This window comes from Dermochelys coriacea, chromosome 7 (assembly GCF_009764565.3).
Source record: "Dermochelys coriacea isolate rDerCor1 chromosome 7, rDerCor1.pri.v4, whole genome shotgun sequence".
Taxonomy (NCBI): Eukaryota; Metazoa; Chordata; order Testudines; family Dermochelyidae; genus Dermochelys; species Dermochelys coriacea.
Genome location: NC_050074.1, coordinates 104,446,523 through 104,467,520, shown reverse-complemented (window position 1 = coordinate 104,467,520; position 20,998 = coordinate 104,446,523). Strand labels below are relative to the sequence as shown.

The window sequence follows — 20,998 nt, the reverse complement described above, 5'->3', positions numbered from 1 at the left end:
AGCAAAGTGAAGGAGCAGGTAAAAATCTGGCTCAGTACGAGGGTATGGAAGACAGTAAGATATAATAATAAAATAAAAAAGTGACACTTGTCTTAGTACACAGAGATTTGAAACACAAGGATGGTAAAGTTCCACTTTTATACATTGAGAATTGGCTGCTTGGAGAGTATTTTTGAATCTTACTTTTTCATCTTCACATTTTGTGCCTGCCAAAACGAGACCAGGATCAGGCATATCATCCCCCAAGTACACATGGGTACCACGACACAGAATCTTGCCTCCTTCCTGCAGCGGGATATTTGTTTCTATGGAAACAGCATTGGTACCAATTACAGGTCGATTTGCTCCCCCTTGACACTGAATTTTTCCACATTTAGCATCTCTAAAGGGAAAAATGATTTCAATAATTTTAAAGATATCCAAAAACTGAGGCTTGTGTTGCAATGTCAGTTGTTCTGGGTGCAAAGAGAGATCCTACCTGGGTTCACATTTAGCAAAGGAACTTTTGGAGTCTTTGCCACAGTTGCCATAAGGATCGCCTGCAGAATTGACTCTCTCAAAGCAGATCCCAGGGGCGGGTTTAGCACCTGAAACAAAAACAAATCAAGACTTTCATCTGATGCAGTGTTTTTAATACTTGTCTTTGAGCTCCATGGGTGTTTTAGTTGAAGGTAAGATGTAGCCTGCCTACAGACAAAGCATAGCAAAACACTTGTGCTTGCTCAGCCTGCTAATTGAGCAACCTGAACGTGTGGGTTGTCCACAGTTGGTGGTCTCTCTTGGCTAGGCTAATTGATAAGCATGGCAGGCTTAATTCTCCTTTAAGATGCCTAGATGGTGTCCCTCATGTATCCTCCTAGGACATAACAATTGTGACTAGTTTGGCTAAGAAAGATACTGAATAGTTTGCCAGTTGGCTTCCTTCCCTTCAGAGTAGCTAAGTGAGAACTTAAGAGCTAAAGAATAGCTAAAGAGAAGTGCTAGGTCACTGAGCGAAATGGGGAGAAAGGGATATGTAAAGAGCTCATAAAACACATGCAGTTCTTCAAAAATTCCAAACAAGAGAAAGGACTGGTTTGAAAGAAGGGTAATTCTCTAATGAAGTGGCTGAGCTAGGAGACCATGAAGCTATATGACACCTGCACCTTATTTACACTAGCCTTTTTAATGTAAATATTTCCCAACATGAGTGCAGCTTCTTTGGCGATAGCAAAGGTGGGAATGCTTGTAGACAGGTCACAGATACATTGATTTTAAAGTCAGATTGGAGCTTTAGATCATCTAGTCTGACCTCCTGTATAACACAGACCATAGAATTTAATCTAGTTGCTTCTGTACTGAGCCCAATAACTTGTATTTGACTAAAGCATTATCTTCTAGAAAAGCACCCAAGATTTGATGTGTAGACTTCAAGAGATGGAGAATCCACCACTGCCCTGGATAGGTTGTTGCAATGGTGATTGCTCTCACTGTTAGACATTCACACTTTATACCTAATTTGAATGCACGATTTTAACTTCCAGCCATTTGGTTCTTGTTACACCTTTATCTGCTAGGTTAAACAGGTTTAGTCACTGATATTTTCTCCCCTTGGAGGTTCTTATACACCATGTGCAAGCAATGTTCCCTCTAATTTTTGACAGGCTCGGTGCGCGCAAAAAATTTCTTCTGTGCAAATTTTTGTGCTTCTGTGCAAATTTTTGTGCGTGTGGTGTTTCGCCATGTGCACAGGGTTTAGGATCTGTGTGCGCGTGCACATGTGCACAGCTTAGAGGGAACAGTGTCTGCAAGTCATCACTGGCATTCCAAGCACCATGACTTGCTCTGAGAAGAGCTAGATAGATGACACAGTGGTTAAAGTTCAAACAGATGCTTGTACCAGCACTCACACCATTGATAGCATTGATGTAGCTATGCCAGTGGCTGTTAACAAAAAAAGCCCTTGTGTAGAATACAGCCAACAAGCATTGGACTTTTGTCCAGATCAGGAAAATGAAAGAACAAAACAAAATGATTTGAAAACCTGTATGCTGAGAATATTACAGTTTTAGCACATTATGTCCCTACTCCTCAACAACAGAAACAGAATAGCCTAGTGAGCATTACAATTGCCAAATGTTTTGAGCTGTTTCCAAGCGTGTGTATATAGTAAAAATTCTGCAGTTTGGGGGAAAAACTTTTAAAAGAGGAAGTTTAAAAAAGTTTCATACTCTTGGAGAATAAAATTAAACATGATGAAAAGAGTTACAGTTAGTATGAATCCTTTCACTAATAATGCAAAGATTAAAGCCTCAATTAATTATCTACATTTCACAGTCAGAAGCTTGACTAATAGAATATCCTTAACTGAATAGCAAGGTAATGCTACAATGGACAAAATTTGCAATCTTAAAGAGAGGTTTTAGATGGCTTCCCCACCTTCCTCTAACTTTTTATATATTGAAACTGGAAAACCCAGAAAATAGGGCTTAGAGGGAACAAAATATGAGCTGCTGCTCTCCTGGAGAGAAGGACAAGAGACTGAAATCTTTAAATGATTACTATCAAGCTTGCTGAGTTCAGGATACTTATCAAATCTGAGACTATTAAAAAGGTCTCACACGGAATCCTTGCTCTTTTTTCAGAAAACCACAGGCAATAATTGTGCATTGACTGAAGCATCTAGAAAGAGAAACTACCCAGATGAAAGCCAAAATGCGACTTTCACTTTCTATGAGGTGTGCTTCTTGACTTTCCAGTTCAGAGCCAATGGCTATTCAGTATCAGACTAACATTAAAACGTGCACAGGCTATGACTGGTTTTTGAGAGGGAAGGTGGGATGGGGAAGAAGAGGAGATAAGTTAAAAAATCAAGTATATCCAATTCTGTTTCCTCTTACTTCTGCACAGACCTAATTATTTAGCCCCAGCTTTCATAACTGACCAAAGGAATGCAGCACTGAATAGATCTTGTGCACCTGATTCTGGTCTCCTCTTCTCAGCTGGGAAACCTCTTACGTATTATGTTATATTACTACAGTACTGAACACTTCCCCTGAGAGTGTATCAAGAGAATGCTTCACTCTGGCAGTCCAAAGCACAGATATGTTTGCACCAGAATGGTATATGGGTTCAGCAGAGCAAAAGCATTGCTTGCATACATGCACCTGCATTGCCTCAAGATCAGCAATCAGGGTTCAATAAGGCAATGGCCATTCCTTGGACAAGGATCTAAATGAAGAAGAAGAGCAGATTGGGGTATATTTTTATTTTCTGACTGAACCTTTAGAGTGGGACACCCACCTATATGTTTTAATGTGGAAGCAGCCAGCATGTTAAAGATGACAAAAGAGGCCTTGCTGGACAGGGAATACATCTGTCTCTTCTAGCGCAACAGGAACATTCATGCCAACTGATGTTACTTATTAAGAGAATAGACCTTTAGAGAACAAAATGTCCATTCCTACCAGGCTCTGAACACTCTGTGTGTAAAAGCACCTGACTCCCACTGGTCATCTGTGGTCTGGAAACCAAATCCAAGCTCTAAATTTCTGTCTCCTAATTGAAAGCACAACATTCATTGGCTTGGGATTCAGATGGCTGCAGCCTTCTCCAGATTGGTCTTTTTACCAGCTTTGAATTTATTATAGTATATTATATATATTATTGGATATATTATATTATTTATTATATATTTATTATATATAAATGTGTGAGGAAAGTGAACAGATGGAGTTCCTGGGTTAAAAGAAAGATTTCAAAGGACACTTATGGAAGAAAATCATAATGTTGTGTTTCTTGAAGAAGCCCATTTATCACAATTTCAGCACATAAACTGAAGCAGAAAGAGCTGTCTTTCTCTATTTTGCTACTTCAAGAGGAAGAAACAAAATGATTTGTGAAAATATTTCCAGTGGATATTAAGCTCCTTGATCCGGACGAGCGGAGTTTATTTCACTTTGCTATTGATAATTATAGCATTGCAACCCTATAATTAAGGTCCTATCAGCCCTTCCCGTCCAAATCTTTTTTCAAGGAATTAAATCAGCCATCTGAAATCACATCACGTGAAAACATGCCATTAAAGTTGTCAGCCTGGATAGATTTTTTTTTCCAGATGTGCAAATTGATAAATTCATTTCTTTAGTTATAATATAGAAACAGAGAAATGTTGTGTGGTTTCAGATGCTTCCATGACCTGCTTTAATTAAAAAATATCTTAAAGTACAGTCCAGAAGAAGAAGGAGGGTTCGAATCTGAGAAGGAGAGAGAATTCTGATAGTAGAGGAGGTTACAAACACAGAAGTACTAGGTGCTGGAATAAAAAGCAGAAAGGAGAGGAGGGATGGTCTTGTTAAGAGACTAGACTGGGACTCAAGAAATGTAGGTTCGATTCTCAATGTTAACACAAACTTCCTGTGGGACCTTGGGCAAGACATTTAATCTCTCTGTGTCTTTGTGCCTTGTCTCTCAAATGGGGAAAATAACCCCATAGGGTGAGTGGGAGATCTGAAGCTCAGACACTACACTAATGAGTATCAATCATGTAAGAATGTATAAATAAATACAAGAAAGACACGCAGGAATCCTAAATTTTGCAGGTTAAAGCCTTGATTCTCCGTCCTGTTAAGTCTGCTTTGTGCTGTTCCGGTGGTGCAAGCAGACCTCAACCTGCTTTCTCTGGCCAATGGAGAAGTCTCTTTGTATAGGGGGAATAGTCTGGTGGTGCAGAGCTGGTATAGTCCCTGCATCACTGGCCCTTAACTGTCCATCTACGTGGGCTCTGATGGGCTGCTGGCCGTCTGTGTAAGACGGCCCAATTTTTAAGCTGCTCTGCTTTTCACTGGGGAACATGCTGGGTAACAACAAGTCCCAATCTGTGCTTGATACTAACTTTGTAGCTCTAGTTGGACTGGAGGAACTGGGCCAAATTTGTGGTGATCACGTTTTATCAAGTACTTGTGAATTTGGGTATATAAAGTTCATTTGTATTTACCGGTCATGCAGATAGATATAAATCAATTTAAAGCTTGGTAAGACCAGAGTTCCAGGTAAAATGATTTAACCATAGTTTAAACAGCCAGTTTGGATGGGGGCAACCTGTGTTATAATGTCCTAATTTATCTTGATTTACTGCTGTAGGTTTTTTGTTTTCTTAAGAGCTTCTGCCTTGAGCATAGGTACCTACAGCAAATACACACATACAAGCAGAAGAACTCTTCCTAAACAAATGACCATGGCTGTTCAAACAGCCACATAATAAAGTCAGCTGCCTGCTAATTATTAAAAAGCCAGTGCATACAATTGGCTCCCCAAAGCCCTCATTTACACCATGCCTGGAAAAGGCCGGGAAGAAGATGAGCACCGCAGTATGTTCTGAAGCACCAGCATGTTGTAAAGTCACAGACTCCTCATAGGGAATGAATGGTCATCTAGCAGAGCCCTCTCTTCTCTCATATTAATGGGTACTAGCTAAGATGATACTCCCTGTTACTTGCAACGGCTGGCTATAGCACCAGCAGACAGACTCCATCCAACAAGAATGCCACGCGTCACTCGGCTGCACAATCTGCCCCACATTACTCACACACACACGCACACCCTTCCTAAAGATTCATTTGCCTGTCAGTGTAAAAAATGCCGGCAGTCTAAAGGTTAACATTTCCCCCACTCCCAGGAAATCAATAGTTTGTCTCTTTCCAATAGTTTTATCTGCATATCTAGCTTTTCCAGAAATGCCAATGGAGCAGCCTACATTATACAAAGGCATTTACGATTGATGTCTCCTTCAGTCATATTATTGTCAATAGGTCAAATCAATGGCAATATGACTTTTTAGAATTAAAAATGTTTCAAAGTAGAAGCATTTTACCCTTTTAGTATTAAAAATGACACACATGCAAAAGTATGCAGTGTTGCTGTAGCTGTGTGGGTCCCAGGATATTAGAGACATGGTGGGTGAGGTAATATCTTTTATTGGACCAACTTATGTTAGTGACAGAGACAAGCTTTTGAGCTACACAGAGCTCTTCTGAAGATACTACCTCACCCACCTGGTCACTTACATATGCAAGAGTGAAATAGGAAAAAAATATTCTGTGTACGAGGGGCAGAGCACAATGTGGATGCTCTTTAACAAGTTTACTGTAATTTTTAGAGACAGTTCCCTGCGTATGCTTTTATTCCACCAGCAGTAGTATTTTCTGTCCAGCAAAAGGCTTGGTGAAACACACAACATATGTTTTGTAAGTGGCTTTGATTTAGGACCAAGCTCTAGCTGTGGAGGCCTTCAAGCATCCAAGAGGTTATGCACTTTTCTCAAGTGTGTCTAGGTGTGGGGTAGGAGGCTGCTTGGGCTTCCCTTTCCTACACTCGGATTATTTAACATCACTGCAGTCTTCGGCTACAACTGACTGAATGAAGAGAAGGCCAGAAGTTACATGTCAGTCTATGATCTGTGCTCCTGTGGGCAAAAGACTGAGTGAAGGAAACGGTTTGGGGTCTCAATGAGTAATGCAAAACTCCTTCCCACACCGTATCTTCTAAACAAGCTCTTACTTTCTTTGTTTGGTAGCTCTAATGCTAAATTGTCTATCAGGTGCTGCCTTAGGCTATGTCTACACTATGCAGCTACAAGGCATGCAGTGTTGCTGCTGTTTGTCGGCAGGAGAGAGCTCTCCCGCCAACAAAAAAAATTCCACCCCCAGTGAGTGGCGATAGTGCTCCTGCCGACAAAGCGCTGTTCACAGCGGCACTTTCCCTTTTTGGGGGGGGGGAGCAATTTAACACCTCTGAATGACAAAAGTTTTGTCGTTCACTTGCCAGTGTAGACAAAGCCTTACTCAAGATGAGCCACACAGTTTCCCTGTCAGGGAATGGTCAGCCATGTAAGCACTAAATAATGTGCTGAAGATAAGTGCAAGGTTCTGTGAAACCTAGGCAGCTCTTGAGGGCTCCACTGTGTGGATATACATGGTGGACTAGGATTTGGTTTTGGGTTACTTAATTTACAAAGATTAAATGGACTCTGGAAAAGCATGCCAAATTATTTTAAGAAAGATGATATCCTGGTATGCTCAACCCTAAAATACTGCTGGTTTTATTGGGTGGCAGGGTCTTGAAAAGTATATCTCCATGTGAACTGGACTTATCTGCTCGAAGCATTGAAGAAACATGATACAGTGTAGTTCTTCTGACCCTGAAACAGATTCTCATTGCTCTCCCTAATTTAAACAAACTCAAATCTCTCTCATGGCTTTTCTTTAACTAGATCTACAAAGGTAGGATCAACATTTATCATGGAGGTGGGGGTACTGGGCCTTTGTAAGTAAACATATATAAAGGACACCCAGACCAAGGATTTGCATATATTTATACAGGAAACCTTACTGTGCTTTATCCCACATGACTTCCTGCTATTCCAACTTGCTTATTGGGAAGAAAAAGAAGAGCAGGAATGTGTGCAAGTGAGAGAGTGAACCAGGGTCTGTGTTTCTTTCTGGCTACAGTAGGGTTTTTTTTTTTAAATAATTATAACAATTTGGGTTCAAATATTAAATTTATACATTGTAAGGTGCTGTTAATATTATAAAGATGTGGCTAAGAAAAACATTGTAGAATGTTCAGGCTTTTTGCTTTACAGGAAGTATTTTTAAGATTCCCACATTACTGCGGTATAAAAAGAACAATAGAAAACACTGGGCCTTTCTACTCTTGAAACATTACAGCCGCATAGCTGCAGCACTGCAACTATGCTGCTGTAGCACTTCAGTGTAGACACTACCTATGCTGACGGGAGAGGTTCTCCCATCAAGATTCACCCCTCTGAGAAGGGTAGCTTGTCGACAGAAGAATTCTTCCATCAACCTAGTGCTGTTTACACTGCGGTTAGGTCAGTTTAATTACGCCGCTGTGTGGTATGGATTTTTCACATCTCTGAGTGAGGTAGCTGGGTCAACCTAACTTTTTTGTGTAGACCAGGCCACTGAAACTTCACTTTCTTGCATGGCATTGAATTAAAGGGGAAAAAATTGCTCTCAACTCACATATCTGAGATCTATTGGCACCAGCTGGGAGTTTTGCTGTACACTCAAGTGTAAAATCTGTTTTTTCTATAAAAAAGAGTCAAGCTACACATCTGTTGTTTTAAGGTTAATATAAAAATGTTAGGTTCTAAGAGATACTGTTATGTGCCAGCATTACATTACTGCTATTTATAATGGTAAATGGTAAATATTTCCAGCTCTGCTATAATTCTTCACTGATTAACATCCTTGCTTGATTCAGAGTAGCAGCCATACAAGTCTGTGTCCACAAAAAGAAAAGGAGGGCTTGTGGCACCTTAGAGATTTATACACACAGAGAACATGATACAATGGATCCCACAGGCCCACTCTGATTATCACTACAAAAGGTTTCCCTTCCCCTTCCCTCCCCCACCCCGCCACTCTCCTGCTGGTAATAGCTCACTTTACCTGATCACTCTCCTTACAGTGTGTATGGTAACACCCATTGTTTCATGTTCTCTGTGTATATAAATCTCCCCACTGTATTTTCCACTGAATGCATCCAATGAAGTGTGCTATAGCTCACAAAAGCTTATGCTCAAATAAATTTGCTCGTCTCTAAGGTGCCACAAGTCCTCCTATCCTCGCTTGAGTCTCCTTCTCTCTCTCTACTGTAATTCTCCTCTATCCTGCTCCCATTTTTCACCTAATAGCGTAGAGGAAAGATGGTTCCGTGGTTAGATACTAATCTGGGAGACTAGATTCTCTTTACTGCTTTGCCTCAGACTTTCTGTGACACCTTGGGCAGGTCACTTAGGGTAGAATTTTCAAAAGTGGCTCAGGGTCTATATCCCATTTTCATAAATGAGTTAAGCACAGAGTATATATCTACACTGCAAAAAATAAACCCCTTGCAGCAAGTCTCGAGCCCGGGTCTATTGCTAATTTTAGCACCATAGCACAAGCCGTGCAAGCCTGAGTCTGTAAACTCAAGCTCTGAGACTCACTGCCATGTTTGTTTTTGCTTTTTTTGCAGTTCAGACACACTCTTAGGAGCCTAATGTCATTGAAAGTCAAAGGGACTTAAGCTGCCAAGTGTCGAAGTTACTTTTAAAATTGGGACTAAGGCTCCAAAATCATCTAGATGCTTTTGAAAAGCCTGGTTCACTCTAGTCATTTTACCTATAGTCTTTCTGTATCTCAGTACCCCACCTGAACAATGGGGATAACAGCACTTTCCTACCTCAAAGAAAGATTACGAGGCATTCATTACTACAGTAACCAAGGCCATGTAAGTACCTAGAATATAGTGTTCTGGTTAACCATACTCCAGTTTTCACTGATGCTTATTATGAATCACCACTCTCTGCCCAAAATGTGCCTCTCTAGTGTAGTTAAGTGGGGTCTAGTTGGAAACTAGTCCACATATCCAGCCCTCAAACTCACCATAGTGGTTTTGTATTTTGTTTTACTCCCAGCTGCTGTACTTTTTTTTTTGTTTCCTTCAGTGTTGGAGTTTTGATTCAACAATTATTTAAAAGCCTTGGGCCAGCTGGTATAAACTGGGGTAGATCCTGTGAAATCAATGAAGCTTTGTCATTTTACACCAACTGAGGATCTCACCCTGATTCTCACAAACACGACTGTATTCAGGAGTAGGTATAGGCCTTGTGCCTTAAAAATAACACAGCTATTGAAGCCACAACCATACCAGGTATCTGTAATTTCATTTAGGAAGAAACACTCAGGGTGTTTGACATATTCTCATGGGATAAAGGAGGCAGATTCTGATCTTACCTGGAGAGGATTTACACCAGTGTAAATCTGTGACTTCAGTGGAGTTATTTCTGATTTACAAAGGTGTTAGTGAGATCAGAATCAGACCCCTCAATTTGGGGTTGGCAACAGTGCAACAGTCACAAATGCTAAAAGTCTTAAGGGGTTTTATCACCATGCCATAAAAACCTTATAGTATTTCTCCCTCCTGTTTAGCTGCACCTTTTCTGGCTGTTGCTGTAATTCAGAGAGCCATTGTTCTAGTGCAGACCTGGCGTGGGTGTGGGTGTGCATGTGCATGCACATGCAATTGAAACTAATCATGAGACAAATGAGGTAATTCCAGGTAAGTTCTTTCATGACCAATCGGGCCCTGGGCTCAACAAGATCTCGGACCGTTTTCCCCAATAAATGTGCCCTAGTAGCTCCTCTCTGCTGTAGGCTTGTGTTGCAGCACAGCTCACATTAGACAATTTTTTAAAGACGGTAGTGAGAAAACTGGCATTGAGCACCGGAGCTTCCAGAGGAACCTCTTCCTCAGGAAATGAAGATGGCAATGGAGCCCTGGGAATTCAGCTTCCTGACCTTCAGCTGGATTTATCTCAGTGACAGGAATTACTAACAATTCAACTGAGTAATGTTCCATTGTATAGAAAACTGTTTTACAAAAAGTGTTTTTGTTTTGTACATGAGACAACTTCCTGTATCCATGGGATTTAAAAGTGGATTTCATCACCGAGTATGTCTATGGTTTGCAAGTAAGGCTGCTAGTGTACTGGTGGATTTGATGGAGTAGTTCAGATGCAACTTTTGTGTGGGACTGTGAATGTACACACAACACACACACACACACACACACACACACACAAATCAGGCTGTAAACTCCTGAGGTCTTAATGCCTCATTTCCATTTGCATTAATGACTTCAAAGAGAGTTGAGTGTGCTCAGCATCTTACAGGATGACACAAGGCCCCAGTTCAACAAAGCATTTAAGCACGTACTTAACTTTAAATATGTGTTTAAGTCCCTGTGAAGTCATGGCAGAATCAGGGCCTAAGTACAGTAATTTGCCTCAAGTCACATAGCCAGTTAGTAGTAGCCAGGAACATTGTCTTCAGTCTCCTGCTATAACCACTAGACACCACTCTGAACAAAAGAGGAAAACAAATCCTAAAACTGTTCCATCAGAACAAAAAATACTGTGTGCCAGATCCTCAGAGAGTGTAAATTGGAGTAACTCTATTGGCTTCAATGAAGCTATGTTGCTTTACATCAGCTGAGGATCTGGCCCTAAACCCCTAAAACTAAACTACTTTACTAATCTGAACTTTATTAATACAAAGGTCTTAAAATCTATTAATATGTTTGTGAATGAAAAACTGGCACAACTTCTTCAGGAGTATTTCTGATCACAATGGGTACATATCGCATTACATAACACTACTTGCACATCCTTCCAAAGTCATATGATATTTGTTATTTTATTAAAAATTGACATAATACCTAGAATACCCAGCTCTTTGTACCTCTGAACTTACCTTGTCCCCAGAGTGTGACACATTGTTGTTCATGAGTCTGACATATGCCATTATAACAATACCCATCTACTCTGTAGCATGGATGTCCATCGTGCAAATATACATTAGCTGGGCAGTGAGGATTGGCTCCAGTGCAGAACTCTGGAAGATCACAGGAATTACTTGACTCTCTGCAAGAAATCCCTGCTGGCTTCAACTGAAGGAAGAAAAAAGCTGCTGTAATTCCAATCAATAAAAGATATCCAGTGGTATAATTTATGCTACACATTAATGTTTTATTTCAGTAGCTCTGCACCAACTGACCATTAAGCACAGCATAAAGACAATAGAGCACTTTATATATAATTTATTTGACATATTGTGTAAAGGTTTTTGGCACATTTTCAAAGCAAGGGCACAACTCTGCTCTTAGATGAAAGTGTATGGATCATGTGGTACACCTCAGAGTAGAATTTGGCCTTTAGTTACCTTCACAGTGGTTTGGTTTTTAAATGAACAGATAAAGAATTAGCATCAATTTTTCAAGGGGCCTCCTTAATTGCTCCTGTGATGTTTTATGGCAAACGGCAACTGTATGTGCAGATCAAAAAAGTGAGGCTGAAAATATTTTCAGTGGTTCATGTCTTATTGGGTCTACATTACATGCTCAAGGAGATTGTAATGAAATAACTATTGAATCAGCAAACTAACCATGTAATATTACACGTACTGGCCTTAATTAATACAACTAACTCAGGAATAGGTTATCCTCTCCCCCTTTCCTGCATACTGAACTGGGTGGCCTGTTTCTCATAAAAGATGCTTCTCTTTACATGTTTCAAATCTTCCCAACCTCCACAGAGTACAGCCAGTCCAGATAACTGCTCCTGTACTTGCACTGCTTAACAGAATTACTTCATTCTCTTCAGAGCTGAAAGCAATTAAACTGGGGACCTAGCCATTCTGAGTACTTATTTATCAACAAGATGACAATGGTTATGTACTGGAGTCGAGCTAAATTTTTAACTGCATCAACAAGGTATTCTAGACAACAAACAGAATGGCTTCAATACTGATTCTGATAAACTGTATGCATTAGAAAAGTACCTAAGCAGGCTTAAAACAGTGCCTGCTAGCCTCAGTGAAACCCCGCCTAGATACCTTACTAGCTCATACTCAAAAGCTGTTTTGAGGACTTAGGAATATTACTGTCTGTGGCAACCCTGTCTGGGTGCTCATAACCGTAGCCACAAGGCTAAGATTTGCTGTCACTTGTGACTTGCCAACAAAAAAGTTTGTTTTAATAGAATTCATTAACATTCCTTCTCCTTAAGAACCCCTCCAGATACAGCATATGAAACATGTCCAGCATAACTTGATTGCCTGCAATGGCATAGCATCCAGAAGTGTCTTCAAAAATCTGCATGCAGAAGTTCATACAAATGCAGGGCTTTTGCATACACGAGTGGAAACAGCCACAAATACTGCAGGCACAATTAAGGTGGGCCTATTGATTTGACCCTGTATCTTCAGCTGCTGCCTCTGGCTGATTTTTTTTTTTAACTGCTTACATGAAACACCACGAAGTGTCTTAATGCTTAATTATACCAATTTGTTTGTTCTGCCTCCTTGTTTACTAATCTGCAATTAAGATGATTATGGAATTCTGCCACTCCACAGAAATAAGAAACCTTTCTACAAATTCACCTTGCAGTCTTTACAGCAAAGTCCATGTGCGCACACTGCTTCTGCTTTCAAAGTGCAGGTAGTAGCATTACAGCAACGGTTTGTACATTCCTAGATGGAGAGTAAATTAACATTGGACAACTTTAAATAAAAATTGGCTATTAATCAAGAGTCCACATTTTTCTAAAAAGCTTGCTGTAGCTCAAACAGAAGATATGGGTTCGATGCAAGAAATACTGTGAAATTATATGTAGGTGGTCAAATTAGTTGACCTTTTGGCCTTGAAATCTGTGACCCCATAAGTAACTGTAGTAAACCAGCAAGGGTCATAGAGCTATGCCTATTTACTGACCATCAGGCCCCATATATTATTAACAAGTACAATATATGCATGCAAGATTCACCAATGGTTATAGCTCCACTGAAATCAATGGAGTTCCACTAGTATGAAGCTGGAGGAATGTAGTGGTGAATCAGGCCCAAATCCTCATTGCCATATTCTGTCCTCAGCTATGTGTGGGCAGTGACACTGTTGTCAATGAGGCTGCACTGGATCACTGATAACTGAATCTGACCCTAAAGATATCTGACAGTCTCCAAGACATTATAAGAAAAAAAAATGAATCTAGCCAATCCTAATGGTCAGTTATTCCTAGATAGAATAAGAAAAAAAATGAACCTAATCCACTTTAATTGTTAGTTATTTCTAGGTAGAATACTGAACAGATATTGCACGTATTTAGAGAGTCACTAGAGGCCAAATCCTCAGCTGTGTAAATCCGCATAGTTTCACTGACTTCAGAGGAGTGGTATTGATTTACCCCAGCTGAGAATCTGACACATGGGCTCTGTTGTGTCATTAAACATGAGCATTACAGTCCTCCCTTTTAAGAAAGTATCTAATCAGAATTCTGTATTGCAAGGGGATTGGTGGCTGTTATAAAGAATGAGATAATGATATTGTTCAATACTGCTGAGAATGCAAGTGCAATAGTCTTATATCAGAGCTATTCTGAAAATAGGGCTTTGTAGAAAATATGAACAGCACTATCACTAACTGATACATTCTCAGTTCATGTTGGTGCATTAGATTGTGGCACTTCCCATGTATGTGGGTTTTTACAAACTTTGTCTTAGACTGAAACAATAAAAACTTTAAGGAACTAGTGGATTTGCTTCTGAGATTATAGTCATGAGTTGCAAGCTAAATCACTAGCACTTGAATCACATCTGTCTAAGATCTAAAATAGCAGCAAATGAAACTGCTATTCAGCAGTGTTAAGTCAGCCTGCCATCTATCCATGCTACAGAATACTCAAAAGTAGGATAGAGGCTATGAATGACATTCCAACCAAAATTCAAAATTCCTCTAATCAGTCACTCCCCTGTTACTCATCATGGTAAAGGGCAGGGAAATAGGTTTTGTGTCTGGGCTGGTAAATTGTCATAACTGTGTTGTTGTTTTTTAAATGCTGGCAAGAGAGTTTTGTGATGGAGGAGAGATGGGAAGTCACGAGCCTGGGCTGCTACTTCAAAATATTTCTTGTTCACAGGAACAGAAAAGCATAGGACTTGGGTTTCTTGGAGTAGGTTTCCTGGTCTATGACAGCATTTCAGCCAAACAAATTACAACTCCTGCATTCCACAAGAGATGTTAGTTACTGATAATATAGACCATCTTGTTATCACAAGGCACCAACATCTCTCATCATTTTTTCCATTGTCTCCAGGACGTGGGCTTTACAATGAACCTCTCTGCTGCTGATGTTACAGTACTTTACACGTTTTTTGTGGTCTGTTTAAAAATTGTTTAATTTTTAAAATAAAAGAAGGAAGCAGGTGCTGCAGAATACGCCTGCAGCACATCCTTCAGCTCTCTTTGTACATAAAGCTTTAATGTGGGCCACAACAGGAATGTTGAACTTAACTGGTGTTTTGCATTGACATCAGTCTTAATCAGGATTTCACCTCTTGTGTTAATTGTGGTAATATAGCAAGGGCTGTAATCAGCTACTCTTAGCTGACCCTTATACTGAGATGCATACTTCTCGACGTCACAGTGAATAAGGGTCTCAGAACTTGCTCCTAATGTCTTGTTAACAGGTCCTGCAGAGCCATAAACTAAAGGTCATTGTGTGATCATCACATAGTGCACAAACTTCTTAAACCTGGACATTAAATACACCTCTACTCCTGGGTAAAGCTTTTATGAGCAGAGCAAAGAAAATTGTAGTATGTGATTCTAACACATTGGACAAATCACTTGTTGTACATAAATATGTTTGCAATGATATTTAATCTTGAAAGTTGATAAAAACAACTATAATGTGCAGCATGCTACAGTCTCGTACCCAGAGGTGCACTGTGACTGGTGCCATATAGCATTGCATTAGCACTGGTGTACTGACACTGGTCTAAATGACTTGGCTAGTGAAACATTAACTAATATAACAGATTTGCTGGTACCTCTCAGACTACCATGGGAGACTGCAAGTTAAATCCATTGTACCTGAGTCACAGCTTTCTAACATATTTAAGAAAACAGAGAAAGAAGAGGCAGATCAAGGTACTATTCGATGGCATTAAGTGGCTTCGACTCTAAAAAGGTGTCACTAACACTCAAGGAAAAATGAGAAAGATAACTGGATTAGAAAGATATTTGCAAGCTATTGACACTCTAGTGGCGTTAAACAAGAAGATAAGCCTACTTCTTTAATCCTGTTACCCCGAAGAATGAGCGAGCTGTCAGGAAATCCTTATGGTCTGTATAAATTCAATAGACTGTATGGAAAGGCTACAGCACTCGTTTGCTATTTTAACTGCCCTGGGTCTATTTTGTCAGCAGTTCCATATTTATCAGAGGAGACAAATGCCTCATCTGCTGATGTGTTCAGTTCAAGTTAGTCTGGGACAAGTTCAATATGACCAATGAATATTGAGGCCAAAAGTAGTACGGATGTCTGATCAGATATCATTTGAATCCCGGTTTTCTGCATCATCTCTCCTGATTCGAGCAGTCCTTTGACATGTTCACTAAATTAAATTGAATCAGCTTTGAAGTAGCAGTAACCTTTTTGTAAGTAGTGTAGGCTATTTCTATAAGTAACTGAATCAGATGGCAGCAAAGAAAAAATTCAAACCAAAATGGGAAATGTATTGTGCATGACAATGGAAGCAGGTTTTCCTGGGAGCAATGTTTTATGATACTATTTAGTTTATAAAAACAAGTAGCTCCAAATCCAAGGAAAGAAATCTCCAGCTAATATATGGTATCTTGATAAATCTCAGTAATTTTAACTAATTTGTGTTGGTTTCAGGTCATTAAGTAGTACTGAAAGGGATTCCCATGTTGCAAATCTCAATAGGAACATGGTTAAAGTTCTCCGACACTAATCTTAAGAGATACAGGTAGTTTGTAAAACCACACTAATATGACACTTAGGCCTGCCTATTGCACTGCAATCAGACACAATGAAAAGCGGAGTCTAACAGCTATTTTGGGGAATTTAATTAAGGTTTGAGATTGAGAAATGGAGGAGGAGGAAGGAGAATTTTATTTAATACCCATCAGTCTCAAAAAAGTACTTTGACTAATTTGAAAGCACTCTTGCTCTCTTCTCCATAAAAGATTGGTAGCAAGGAGAACAGCAGTAATTCTAAGAGAGAGAGAGAGAGACAGCCTTACTTCGGGTTCTCCACAGTCACACTCCTCTCCATCTTCCACATAGCCATTCCCACACTTCCGTCCACCAAATGATTCCTTAACTTCAGGCAGGTTAAAGAGACACATCCCCACTCCTTTTTCCAGGCTGTTTTCTAGGTCCTTTTTACTGCAGCTGCTGAACATCATGGGGAATGGATAGCTGAGAGAGAAAAAGATTGAAAAAGAGGAAGATTAGCATTTTCAGATGACCTCCCTGTACCTCTATACACAAACAAGCACCAGGCTTTCCATTATTCACCATTCCACACAGAATTCACTGTAGGTTGAACCATTCCAAGAAACATTTTGAGACTAGACTCAATTATTTCCAAGAGAATTTCCATGCTTAACCACCTAACTTATGGATGCAAACAAGACTTGTGCCTGCAAATCAGGAGCTGGATGTCTACATAGCTGATTATGCATGCAAAATTGTGAGTGCTAGTTTAGGCCATCCTGCACCGTCCACAAGTGCAGAGTCGTCGGCAGGGCCTTAGGAGCTAGTTTAAGGCCCCTTTGAAAATTTGGCCCAAAATTATAGATTTCACTCTCATTTTAAAGTTACCACATTTTATTAGAGATAAGTCGTAGGCCCCTTTACCTTCATCTTGGTGGACTCATGGTTTTCTTAGGGAAACCAAGTGAGAAAAATACCAAGTTATTTAAATACCAAGCCCACTCCTGCAATCCCCAGGCAAGCAAAACTTGCCTTGAAGTAAAGGCCTAGGGACCATGGATCTGAGGCAAATTCTGTTCTCATTTTATACGAGGATGGATCCAAAGTAAATACTGAAGCCATCCACATTATGGATTTACACTGGTGCAAAAGCAGAATTTGTCTCCCCTGATTACTGGTCATGGGCATGAATATTTTGACTTCCTTTTTAAGAGGCTCAAAGGTGTTAGCACCAAGTCTACAAACATGCTCTACAATGCTCTGTGCTTTTACTGCCGAGGATTCAAGTCTGCACCCACTGATGTCAATGGATGTTTATCGCTTGATTCAACGAGAACAGGCTCAGGCCCCCGAGGCCCGCTGACTTCAGTGGTACTTGGATCTGGTCACTGGTACATTACTGTGGAAATCATGCTATCACCCTGTAAAGAATGCCAAAGCTCCCTTTCTCCACTGGGACATGTGTATGATTACATTAGATCTGGATCGCAACCAGCCGGCAAAAAACATGCAAGCTGTCTTATTTCCCTTAAAACTTTGGACACGATTCACCACCACTCTGCAGTCAAGCAGTAATTCAACATCATGGCAGCACAGGAAGCCAGACTGATGATGACTGGGCTTTGTTCCCTAAATGCTTTCTATCAGTCACATATTATTAAGAACAGGGTATAATCTTAACAGGCAAATAAGATAATAAATGAAAGTCCTATGCTGTTGATTTACAGAATTTAATGAAATCAATTGTTATTTCTAATAATGGAGAGTAGAAAGCGTTCTCAGAGACTGTGAGACCATGCCCAGAGACAGCAGAGAGAGGATCCTTTCTAGTTAAAGAAAAAAACCCAGACTGCAACAGTCGTAAATGTAATGGAGGTTTAAGTTCCTATGTTGATTTAGAAAGGTTAATTAGGATCTTACAGTAAGGTGGAGAGTACCTTATACAAAGAATTAATTTGCTCCTATTTAAAATTACCTTTCCTCAGATTCTTCTGAAATAAAATAATCAGCTCTCTAGCACAGGATGCAGATGTGCTTCTGAAGAAGAAAATAATTTTCACTGAACACTTATGGGGCTTGAATTGCTAAACTAAACAATGCTGTGGTTCACTGAAACATGACTCTAATAAGCTAATAGGCATCTCCACTTAAGGAATTGGTTTCTGGAAAATGTTAATGTTTAGTAGGATGATAGTGCTGAAGAGAAACTATCAATGTTCAGAGGAGCATGAGAGAGGAGTCAGGCTACTTTTCAGGAGCCTTGGGCTCTTAGGGAAAACAGGGAAGGGATCTGGGGATAATGGGGAAGGAAATGAAGGGAAATCGGGAAACCTTCCTACCTACCCTTGTATAGAGCCAGAGGAAATTAGCACAACTGTGGATTCTTGATTGTATGCAGTGTAGTTGTAGCCTTGTGGGTCCCAGGATATTAGAGAAACAAGGTGGGTGAGGTAATATCTTTTATTGGACCGACTTCTGTTTGTGAGAGAGAGACAAGCTTTTGAGCCACACACAGCTCTCTCAATTGGTGATTCCTGACAACTCTTGGTTTGGTGGGAAAAAGTTGCACAGAACATTCTGTGTATGTGAATGCGAACAGGTAGGCAGACATACAGCATTTTCAAATTCTGGCATAAATGCAGGCATCACACATATGCATGATTCACAGATTCTGTATGGAACATGAAAGGATATTTAACTAGGCATGATTCTTGCCTCAAGCTGTGAATATCTGAATACTTGATCCTGCTGCTTTTTGGTAAGGGTTTATTTGAAACCCACCAATGTGAAGAGAGACATAAAGACATATATGTTCAGTCAAAATTTGATGTGGGAACATAGATAATACATCTTATTTCCTTCTCTGCTGTTTTTGTAAACAGTTTCAACAGCTCAGTAAATTTGCTACAGCAGCATGCTGGTCAAAACTCTGAATATTTAGGGTTATATCTTTCCCTTTATAAATGCCCAGAATTGTTCATATGAATGGAAGGCGCATGGGTCCACCACTGGGAGAACAGAACCCTTATTATGTACCAGTGACAAAATAATGTCATTGTTATTGAATGAGATTTCTCCTCCCCGCCCGCCACGTCCCAAAAGTAACTTCAAGCTGTTTCCTAATTTTAAGTAAGAGACCCATTCATCTTCTGGCTTTTCCTGCTCTTGACACTGATTTCCTCAGCTGACATCAGTAGAGCACGTGTTATTTACGAAAGAAAAGACTAACTTTTTGAAAATATTTGTTCTTCAACCAAGCAATCCAAAAATAAACAAACAATGAGACAAGCACAACAACTGGAAACAGAGCATTTGAAAAGCGAATTCACCCACGAAGGGGAGGATCCTACATCCACTGAAGCCACTGGGAATTTTCTATGAAAGCAGGACTGGTCTCTGACATCACAGACATTCTGATGTAAAGATTTTTCCCCTTTCTTTGACGTTACCTCCCCACACGACAGTCATATCATTTGATATTTCTGCTTTTAAGTTATGATGTTTTGGCTCTGTTATTTTTATGCTGTTTCAGCAGCACCATGAGCTACTTGGCGGGGGGATGGAGCAATAACCATCATATGTCAACAGCATTAGGCATGTTATCAGTTTAAATAAATTTAGAGCTTGTGAAAGTTGGGGTAGTCATCATGTGGACTGAAGTCCTCCAGGGAACAGATACAGCAAGCTTCCTCACACTGCTCTGCCAAAATGCTTCAAACCTGACCTAGAGCAACCACTTCTAGACATGAGAAGATAGTTTGGTCTCCACCTTCCATTCAGTCCTTTATCTGTCTCCTGAAACTTTCAACACAGGTGCCAAATGGGGGTGGTTACAGCTTGTATGTGTATTCCTCACTTTGTAGGAATTCACTTCAGACCATCAGCTCATTTCACAGAGGCCACTAAAGAATTTTCAGAAGGTAACAGCTTTCATCACTACCATCCTATGGCAGATTCAGGTTATTGACCTACAGCTAGTAAAATACACCATATAGCTCATAATCCATCACTGAAGCCACTATCATTATATGTTTCTTATATATATTATTTCACCTCTGTGCAGAGGCCCAGCACAAGGCCAGTTTAAGCACTACTTGAGTCCAAATTATTTTGAGATCCGAAGTGGCATGTAAATGGTGCACAGATTTTCTGCATAAGGGTAAATTTTACCCACCATGGATAATTTCAATTCAAACATGCCTGCTGAAGATACACACCCATAGCACCAAAATCATCCCTGATATACCACCACTGGCTTCAGGGGGCTTACCGCAGGGACAAGTTTGGCCCATGCCATCTAGCTTTCTTGAATTACCAGCATTCCGTAACATCACCCATGTTCCTTTAATACTGAAACTTGGGTGCAGAGTCTCATGAAATTAATGCTCTAGTTTCCATCAGAAGCAAGATGCCATTGTTCACATCTACAAATGAGGCATTCATTTTAGCAAGATGATGCCATTAGTAGTAAGTGATGTGACAGCGCCTGGTTTTGTTCCGTTCAGAACATTTTCCAGTCATTATTATTTCAAATACTTAAGCCATGTAAATGCCAGCTCTTTTTCTATATATCTGCTTTTAAGTTTAGCCCTTGTTGACCTGTTCTTTTCATTAACTACATGAAGTGGCATCATTGAGAGTGCCCTTTAAGAA

General features: G+C 40.0%; 1 protein-coding gene across 1 annotated transcript in view; it reads right to left on the bottom strand.

Moving 5' to 3' along the window:
- The window catches only part of ADAM12 (ADAM metallopeptidase domain 12), a 374,238-nt gene that overhangs the window by 35,282 nt on the left and 317,958 nt on the right, over window positions 1–20,998 (bottom strand). Inside the window, exons 15-19 of the mRNA XM_043518460.1 lie at window positions 16,651–16,828; window positions 12,987–13,076; window positions 11,301–11,496; window positions 479–587; window positions 184–382 (exon numbers count right to left, since the gene is read on the bottom strand). Of these exons, the coding sequence (XP_043374395.1) occupies window positions 184–382; window positions 479–587; window positions 11,301–11,496; window positions 12,987–13,076; window positions 16,651–16,828 (772 nt within the window). The remainder of the gene's footprint in view (window positions 1–183; window positions 383–478; window positions 588–11,300; window positions 11,497–12,986; window positions 13,077–16,650; window positions 16,829–20,998) is intronic.